General features: G+C 37.8%; 1 protein-coding gene across 4 annotated transcripts in view; it reads right to left on the bottom strand.

The window, feature by feature from the left end:
- LOC113821482 (E3 ubiquitin-protein ligase RBBP6) overlaps positions 1–10,000 on the bottom strand; it is a 67,558-nt gene that overhangs the window by 1,668 nt on the left and 55,890 nt on the right. The window contains exons 5-19 of one of the 4 annotated variants that reach the window (XM_070143991.1): positions 8,841–8,888; positions 8,500–8,588; positions 8,226–8,334; positions 7,909–8,024; positions 7,442–7,587; positions 7,181–7,310; positions 5,998–6,890; positions 5,711–5,765; positions 5,203–5,328; positions 3,903–3,974; positions 3,626–3,718; positions 3,282–3,515; positions 2,908–2,988; positions 2,568–2,690; positions 1–2,363 (exon numbers count right to left, since the gene is read on the bottom strand). The exon at positions 1–2,363 is cut by the window's left edge and continues 1,668 nt beyond it. In XM_070143991.1, coding sequence (XP_070000092.1) covers positions 1–2,363; positions 2,568–2,690; positions 2,908–2,988; positions 3,282–3,515; positions 3,626–3,718; positions 3,903–3,974; positions 5,203–5,328; positions 5,711–5,765; positions 5,998–6,890; positions 7,181–7,310; positions 7,442–7,587; positions 7,909–8,024; positions 8,226–8,334; positions 8,500–8,588; positions 8,841–8,888 — 4,678 coding nt within the window. The remainder of the gene's footprint in view (positions 2,364–2,567; positions 2,691–2,907; positions 2,989–3,281; positions 3,516–3,625; positions 3,719–3,902; positions 3,975–5,202; positions 5,329–5,710; positions 5,766–5,997; positions 6,891–7,180; positions 7,311–7,441; positions 7,588–7,908; positions 8,025–8,225; positions 8,335–8,499; positions 8,589–8,840; positions 8,889–10,000) is intronic. The other 3 variants (XM_070143993.1, XM_070143992.1, XM_070143994.1) reach the window with 3 other exon arrangements.

Genomic DNA, 10,000 nt, shown 5'->3' on the forward strand with positions numbered 1-10,000 from the left:
CAGGAGATGAATCTTTCATTCTCTTTGTTCCTTCATCAATTTGACTTGAAAGGTTACTTTTCTCTTCACCAATGCTATGCCGGTCTTCCCTTTCACTTCTCCTCCTGCTTCTAGAAGATCCATGAGGTTCGTGAGGACTAGGGGACCTTCTTCCAGACCTTGAGGAATGTCTATCCTGTTTGATATCTACTTCTGCACCTCTCTTTGACTTTAAATTGTACTTTCTGTCTTCAGAACGTTCAGGACTGGAGGGTAGAGATCTACCACTCCTGGGTCGACCTATTTGGGATTCTGTTTTGGAAGATATTGTGATCTGAATGGATGGACCTCTCCGTTTGGCCTCTCTTAATTCCAGGCGATCCCACTCCGGGGTTGGACTTCTCTCTTCAACTTCTTTCTGCTTTTGAGTATCAAGATACACTTTACGTGTTGTTAAACCTCTACCCGAGAAAATGGCATTTTCTGCACGCTTTAGGATATCAACAGTGACTTTCCTCTCCTCCTCTGGTGCTTTGTTCTCAACTAATCCTTTTGGTGTCAGGGAGAGATCCTCATCTCTCTCCCACTTCGATAATTGTGGAAGAGGAAGAGGCGTGGCAACACCTTCTCCTGGAGCACCTTCGGCCTCAGGAGTCATCTCCTGTGAGGGTATTTCATTTGAATCCTTCTCAGTGACAGAGACTTCATCTACATCATTTGGTTGTTCGTTTGGTAGTTCAGCTTCTACATAGGATGACTTTTCTACATTATCTTCTGTTGGATTTTCATCCCTCTCCTCCTTTTCATCTTCTGGTGCTATTTCCTTGGACTTCCTGTTCTTTTTATCCCTTTTTCTCTTTTTCTTTTTCTCTTCTCCTTCTTCCCCTGATATTTCTCCCTGAGATGCTTCAGTTGATGCCTGAGAAGCTCTACGTTTCTCTTTTTTCTTCTTTTTCTTGTCATGTCTCTTCTTTTCAGCTTTGGTCATGCCTTCTGCATCTCTCTCATCCTTTTCCTTACCATCCAGTTCCTCATCCCTATTTTTGTTTTTCTTCCTTTCCTCTCTCTCATCAGAAGCATGTGCTCTAATTTCCTCCTTCTCCAGTGACTTACTCTTCTCCCGATCTAATCTGCCTCTTTCAAAATCTTTTTCCTTTTCGGGCTTGGCATCACTTCTGTCCCACCTTGATGTTCTACCAGCCCTTTCCATCTCTCGATCTCTCCTTCCATCTCTATCTCTTCTGCTGTCATCTCTGCCTGATCGATCATCCTTCCTGTCAATATCTCTGTCTCTCTTTTGTGAATCTCTTTCCCTTTTATCACTATCCTTGTCCTTTCTTTCACTATCCCTGTCTCTCCTGTCTTTGTCTCTTGATCTTCTCTCTACATCTCTCTCTCTTCGGTCTTCCCTGTCCCTCTTGTAAGTATCTTTTCTATCCATATCTCTATCCTTTTTATCACTATCTCTGTCCTTCCTATCAAACTCCCTGTCTTTTCTATCAATATCTTTATCTTTTCTGTCAGAATCTCTGTCTCGTCTATCACTATCCCTGTCCCTTCTATCTGGATCTCGATCACGGTCCCGATCTCTTCTGTCTCTTCCTGGTGACTTTCTGTGACTCTTACTTTGTAGTGGGTCACGTGACCTACTCCTATAAGCCCTTGCGTCATCTTGGCTTGGAGTGATTCTCTGCCCAGGAGCTTCTCTATGCCTTGAACTAGACTTCAGTTTAGCATCACGATCCTCAAGCCTTTTTGAGTCATGACGACCACTGTGCTTTCCCTCCTCTCCATCCTTCCTAATACTGTCTGGATCTCTTCGCACGTCTCCATCTTTCCTTGGGAATCTTTTGTGATCTTCATATCTGTCAATTTCTGGTGGTCTCCTGGCATCATCATGGTCATCCACATGACCTCTTCTGCCATCTGGATATCTCCGTCTCTCCTCCTCCTCCTCAAATCGCTTCCTATTTTCCTCAGGATATCTTCTCCATTCGTCCTCATCATACAGTTTCCTGCCTATATCATCTTCATGCCTTCTGTCTATGACATCCCTCTCCCTCCTTGACCTCACATCATCAAACTCTCTAGCTGGATCTCGTACATCTCCGTATCGTCTCCCACCTCTATCATTTCTCCCCATTTCCATATCATATCCCCTTCGGACATCATCTCTCTCCCACGTTGAAGCAGCTAACAAGCCTCGCCGGTCATCAAGGGGTGGCTGATGACGATCGTAGGGATGCCTTGTGTCCTGAGTGCGCTGGTCAAAGCTGTAATCATCTCCTTGTCTGAATCCTCCACGACCACGACGCCCTCTGTTTCCTTGACCCCTCATGTTGAGGTACTCTGGGTTGAAAGCATCATGACCCGGATGATCATATCTGAAAAAATAAAATTATGGTTGTTTAGCTAGGACTTTCAGTAAGTAAATTACAAGACTATTGGGAAACTATTCCCCCTGAGTGGTCATAAAACAAAATACAAAACTATTGAAAACTATTCCTACTGTCTTAAAATGTAATAATAAAACTATTAGAGAATTATTCCTACTGTATTGTTATAAAAATAAATATCAAAACTTTTACCTATTCTGAGGATCCCAATGAGCTGTATTTCCATGGTATGGGTGGTATTCCTCCCCTGGCATCACATGTCCACTACCAGCATAATGATCATATTCATTCCTGCTCCCATAATCTATTGCTGCCCTGAAATGTCATTGAAAATTTCTTGTTTAAAATTTACTACTTTCATAAAGGTTCCATTAAAAAAACTAATACCAAAATATATATATATTTTTTTTTTTCTCTCTCTCTAAAATGCAATAATTTTTTCATCTAATCTTTTATTGTATGATACTCTAATTTTCAACTTCCATCCTCAACATCACCTTAGTTCAAGATGCACAATCTCAAAAAGACCCACCTAGCTGGTGACCTTGTGTCAGACAACAGAGGTCGCACTTGAAGGGGAGAAGACTTCATTCTGCGACTTGGGCTTGGAGTCCTGGCAAAGGAAGAGAAATTGAAGAATCCAGTATATCCCCTTAAAGAAAGGCATGCCTATAGCCTTCACGATGTAATGACGTAATGACGTATGCTGTGTCAAAATTCACTGTAACAGCACAGCCCCTGCCAGAAAGGCTAGACTGTTGCATAATGACTGTTACAGAAAATTCTGGCCAAGTCACGGTAAGTATACAAGTTTTATTTTTCTGATAATAGACACATAAAATAACAACAAGAAATGTATTTGTAGATATATCTATCTATTTATCTATATATACACCTCTATCTTACCTGCTTAAAGTCAATGACTGATTTGACACTGATCTCTCTTTGGTAAATGATGGAGACCGTGGAGAACGATAAGACATGGGTCTGCGAGGTGGTGTTCTGCTCCATCTGCGTCTGCCAGGTGATCTTGGAGACCTCCCAGATCCAACACCAAGGCGACTTCTTGACCTAGAACGGGAACGTGACCTGGACCAAGAACGCTGACGTGGTGACCTTGGCCTATAACGAGGTGGAGTTCTGAAAGGAATGGTAGAGTAAAATATTAAATCTGTAAAATACCAAAAGTTACTGATGAAAAAATAGTACAAATCACACACAAAGTCCTATAACACTATGGGAGATCCTACCTTGAACGAGATCTTGATCTGCTCATGCGATACTTCCGAGCATCTTTCTCCCTAAGATGTCTTTCAAAGGCTGCAAGAGGGTCATCAATAACTCTGCAAGCAATGAATAAATTGTTAGGATTATATTGGAATTTAATGCTTGGATTATCAACCCCTACTTTTTCTGTTTTCCATCTTGATACCAAACTTACATCAAATCAATGGTGGTGAAATATAACTGAGTGGACAAAAACATACCATAAACCATGAGAAACAACATCATAGAATGGTTACTTACTCCATTTCCCTAAAAGGAGGAACATGACTTGGATAGCCTGAAGGGTTTGTCACAATGGCTGGAGGAGGTACTCTGCCAAGGAAATAAGTTATTGGTTCATTAAATTAAACACAATGAATTACTAGTGATCTTTCAGCAATTAGAAATTAAATTCTAATTACTGAAAACAAATACCAACACATTTAAGAGATCTACCTCTGCACTCACTCCAACAGTATACTGATAAACACACATTAACTTTTCACTCATTTTCTCTCTCTCTCTGTCTCTCATATCAATTCCCTCACTCTCACTTATTCATCTATTCACTCTCACAGAAGGGAAAATGAGAGGAATGGAGAGGAGGAAGAGGGAAATGAAAGGGGAGGTAGAAGGGAATGGAAGGGAAGGTAAAGGGGAACAGAAGGGGAGGTAGTGGGAAATGGAAGGGCATATGAAGGGGGGAGGTAGAGAGGAATGGAGAACAGGAGGAGAATGGAAGGGGAAAGAATTGAAAGGAAGATGTGGGTTATAGAGGGAAGGAGAAAATGGAAATGGGGAAAAGGAAAGACAAAAGAGAAAGGAAGATTGAAGAAACATGACAGACAGACTACAATTATAAAAAACATTAATTTCCTAATATCACTTTAGAAACTGTATGAAAAAGCCTTTTCTAGAGCCTGTTTGTTTTTTCCTATGTTTTAATGTCATTATCACAATCATTAACAAAACATTCATAAAATAAGTCAGTCTTAAAATAAATATTAATACTTTCATTCTAAATTTACCATGATAATATGCAGGTTTCTTAATCATGAATACCTTTTCATACAATCCACAATATAAAATTTTCAAATTACTACAGATGCCTTAGAAATATACAATAAAAAAAAAAAAAATACTTTGCTATGATACACACTTCTACAGTGCTAAAAACACACAATCACACTTTTAAAATAACAAATCTTAAAAGAAAAAAAAAAAAAGAAAAAAAAAAGAGACCAAGGTGCAGAGACGAAGAAGTTACGTATCCTCTAATTCAAGATGCCTATTTAGAGAAACTAACACAAAAAATAAAAGCTGTTGGTGATTTAAGCAAGTGTACATGCTGGGAGGTTTGCCATATTCTTAACAGGGAATATATTAGAAATCTAATCAAGAAAAGAAAAATGTATGTATAACAAAATAATAACCACTATTTAGGACAAGAGAACAACTAGAAATAAAAAAGAAACAGTAAATAGAACATAAATGTTACATGAAACACTTAAAACAAAAAGACTAGCAGAGTTGTGCACATCAACCCGGAAGCACAACTCACGAGAGGTCTGGCGAGCCTACGAGACGGGACGGAGGCAATGGCTGATCCCGAATAATTGCTGAGTGACTTGAGGACACCACAGAGGAAGAAGGAAGCGCAGTACCCATTCCCGTTGGGTATAGCCCACTATGTGTAAAAATTGGTGTTGAGTCAATGCACCTTGTTCTGCTCTTGGCTTACATGGCCTATCCTTATGCAAGCACTTTTCATTTACAAATATATGTCCATATATACATATATATATATATACATATATATATGTGAGCAGGCATACATACTGTATACTGCGATTTGTTATTAGTTATTCAGACATATCTTAGGTCTTCTGGTTAAAGAATCATAAACCTATTGCATAAACGATAACATAATATACATATCAAAGCAATATCCCCACAAAAACAATCTTATGAAATTGCTGGTACAAAATTTTTGTCTAATACTGTAAATAACATCATACTAGCTTTAACTACCAAATACCCCAAAAAGAAAGTTGTATTTGAGTACCTACCCAGGCTGGTAAGGATGGTATGGGTTTCCAGCAATAACTGGTTGAGTTGGAGGAGCTGTAATCAAGAGGAGAAATTTCATCAAATTTTCTTTATCCATTTATTTGAATAATTAAGATTTTCATATTTACAAGCATATAATAAATATACCACATTAAACAAAGGGTGCTTGCTCTCTGATTTTTCAAAATAAAATTTTTTGAAGTGATATGGATATCTACAATAAAAAAATAGATGCACCAAACTCTCAAGTATTTCATATCTATAGTAATCTCTTAATATAGTGTACCTGTGGTTGTATATGTTGCAGGTGGGACAGGGTAAAATGGATCCTTTGGTGGGGACTGTATAAAGCCACCTGGAGGAGGAACAAGGGGGTTGAATGATGGAACAATATTGTCATATAACCCCCCAGAGGTATCAGTTTCTTTCTCAATACTTTTGCTCCTACTTCTGCTTCTCGTTTTACTCCTGCTCCTCTGAATGTCAGTTTGTTGACCACTAATGGCCCAGAGATCATCACCTTCCCCAATCATATCTCCATCCTTGGAACTATTTCTTGCATCATGAATCATCTCTCGCTCAGGGACTCTCTCATCTGAAGACTTCCCATCTTGGCTCCTGTGAGAATGTCTCCTGTTACTTCTCTTCTTACTTTCCTTTCCTTCCCTTTCATCATCGGAATCATGTCTACTGGACTTCTTCTTGCTCTTCTTCTTCTTTGATTTTTTCTGCTTTCCCTCAAATTCAGTTCCTAACTCATCTGGCAAGCCCTGGCCATCATCTCCTTGATCAACATCACCTTCCTGCTGTTGCTGTTCTTGTGGAGGGACTGGATCTTCTTCCAAATTATCTTTAGCTTTGCTAATATTATCATCATCCAACTGATTCTCTGGCTCAGGAGATGGCTCCACTCTCAAAGCCTCTTCTCGGTTTTCCTTATCCGAGTCAGCTCCTCCATTCTCCATTATCCCATCAGCACTCTTTGGCCGTGGTGGGCTGACTGGTGGAGTGGCTGTGGATGACAAATTTTCAGTGATCTTAGGCTCCAAGGGACTTGCAGGGGCAGCAGGACTTCTTGGGGGTGTTGGTGTATTAATTTTAGGAAGCATGTACGGAGGAATGGAACACAAAGGTTCTGTTGCACCTGATTGTCGGTCCAATTTCTTATCTGTTATGAACCTGTAAAAAAACAAGAAATATTATTGAAAACAAAAACTGAAATAGCAACTGTGCACTCACACTAAATAACAGTTATTATCTACTTTGTATCAACAGCACTACTGATGAGGTTCACTGCTTAATATCAATAATGTAGAGGCAGTTCTTGGAGAAAACAATTCATATACATCTTTAAAAACAGCAACAAAAATTGTAAGATGGTGTTAAAGAATCTTTATATATCATCATTTCAAATACATACTATGAACTACATTACTTCAGGAGAAAATAAGAATACGTAAAAATCTTACCATCCATTCTGATAATGTAAGGCTTTCACTCGAAGGTAACGATTGGGAATGAGTGTGTCTGGACCAACACCCTCTTTCTGGCATGAAGGACATTCATGTTCTTCTGATTCCAGGAGATGGTTACGGATACCTGGGTAATTGATTATGGATAGTTATATAATACTGCACAGCAACAATGAACAAGTATTTCCACAAGTATAAATCAAAAGAACTATTCATTATCAAATGTATGCCCTAATTACAACAACCAGTTCTACTTACAGTCATCACAGAATGCATTAGCACAGCAAGGGATCAAGACAGCATCCCTCAAGACCTCCTTGCACAAATTACAAATGATTTCTGGTGGTGGTGGAGGTCGGTTGGTGGGAGGCATCATCTGTTCTGTGTTTTCTGTACTGTTGTCCCTGTGGAGAAAAATGAAAACTTTATTCTAACATTTACAGTTAAACAAATAGTGTTGCACTACATTTGGTTGTTTCATATTTCCCTCTTTTTTATTCTAAAATAAAATTTAGAAATCTCTGCACCCTACTTTCAAACCATATAGCATCTTCTATCTTTATATAAATTCACAAGCATAATAAAATTTTAATCAATGATTCTTCAAAAGACATTGATTCTATGCTCCCATTCTAACTGTAAACTATAATACATTCAGAGTTGTCATCCAAGCATTTAAAAACATTAACATTATGATTACTAGAATAACACATGTGGTTACTTACATATCCATGAGGCGCACAAATTTCCCTGAAGCATTGATCATAACACCAGGTGCATTAGGGTCATTCACCTCAACCAGGAATTTGGACGGAATGCCAGTACTCTTCCGCAAGTCTTGCTGTTTTGCAAAAAAGGGGGGAAAAAATTAAATAAATACATAAAAATACTTAACATACAGAACATTACTACTTCATATCTCTAAACTTCAACCTGAAACTCACATCTTTGCATATATCTAATTACAGACAAAAAGAATATCATAGCAGTGCCTATAAACCTATTTCATATACTACAACCTCAAGAATAACTTTATGCTCACATGGCTAAGTGGGCACATATTGACCCAGTGTCCACCCTGATGGCACTTGAAGCACTTGTAGTCTAGCGGCACCTGACCCATCATTTTGCTGACACGAAGTTTTACATATCTGCAAGGGGCAAAATAATCAATTTTATTTGCTGTTTAATGCAGTATCTGATTGCAGTTATAAAACCCATGTATGTGTTAATCAAAATTAGTATCAGAATGTAACTAAAAGGTATTCCCAAGAAATTTCACAGCATTACTATAAACAGAAGTTCGGGTTTCTTACTTTGATGGATGGTATGCCATTGTTGACTGCGCAACCATTGCATTAATTTTGTCATCTTCACTGCCGTCCATCCGTGTTAGATCTGTGACCTGGAATATCACATATTAGTTAGTGAATTCTCTACTAAAAGCATACTGCAATGTAAAACCTGTTGAGCTTGCATCTATATCTGATGGATAAATATCTTGGTCTCATATACTACATGAGTAAAATTCCAAACTATAACTAAGACCTTATCCATAACTAATGTTTATCTTATATGAAGTTACTTAAAACAAGGAAAAGTCAAACGCAAATAAAAGAAAATATGAACACATACAGAAAAACAAATTCAAGCTAACCTCCTTGATCTTTCTGTCTATTTCGGCAGCTTCAGCAGCATCTTCTGTCTGTTGGTAGAAGACAACCTGTAGAACACTTGCCTCCCCACTCCTTGGCCTCCATTATTTGTCTGATTTAGCATTCTTTTCTTTTATCAGCGTATCTTTGCTATTTCCCCATCCTCCCTTCCTTCCCAACGGCTTTGTTACAACCCTTTTAGTCCATATATACTTTATATTCAATTCTTGGTCTTATCTTTTAAAATTATTTTGTGAGTTTTTTTTCTCTTTTGTATGGTGGTATGTCAAAATCAATAACCTAAATTCTACAGACAGTTTCATTTTTTTTCCTTTCCCCTTTCTTCCAATTATATATATATCTATAAGGAATTAATTAACTTCTGACTGTCTGTGAACAAGCACGCACACAAGCACAGACAGGTAGACGCAGAAAATCCACAAATACAAGCAAGCACACTCTTATACAGACACTCTCACACACACTAATATTCATTTATTTATTTGTGTATTTATCATTTTTGTTTATTTCTGAATTACTATTTTGTGTGTATTTCTTTTATCAATGAATAAAGTCTTTATATTATATTCTGCTGGAACATTACACATACTACATGCAACCAGATGTAACTATTACATTTCAGACATAAAAACTCAATTTCATGAATCTGCAATGTTTTAAGCATCATCTTATTTGCAAACAAAGATAATGTGCAGTTGATAAGAATGAGTTACAAGAGTGGTTTCTGAAGTCTCCAACCCATAGTTAAAACTTTTCAAGCAAGTACTGAAAATAGCATTTTACTGCAATTCAACTATATTTCCCCCCTTTGAGAATACATTTGTTACTGGGAAATCATGTAAAACAAGCTATATATTGTGTTTGATATTTCTGTTGTACTTTCCTGAAAGGGGAAGGAATTATTTGTTTTTTCTTTTGTAGTTTTATCTTCAGTAATGAAATGGGGATGACTGAAAACTACCAGACTAAAACCTTCAACCAAATATACATTAATTGCCATTACTTTGTGCATTTTCATATCACATTAATAACATGCAGTCCTTCACCTTCACACCTTTCTGATTACTGTTTTCAAATGCTTTGCTTTAGGAAATCACTTTCACATGACCAAATTTCTTGAAGGGTTGAATCTCAACCCTGT

This window comes from Penaeus vannamei, chromosome 31 (genome assembly GCF_042767895.1).
Source record: "Penaeus vannamei isolate JL-2024 chromosome 31, ASM4276789v1, whole genome shotgun sequence".
Lineage (NCBI taxonomy): Eukaryota > Metazoa > Arthropoda > Malacostraca > Decapoda > Penaeidae > Penaeus > Penaeus vannamei.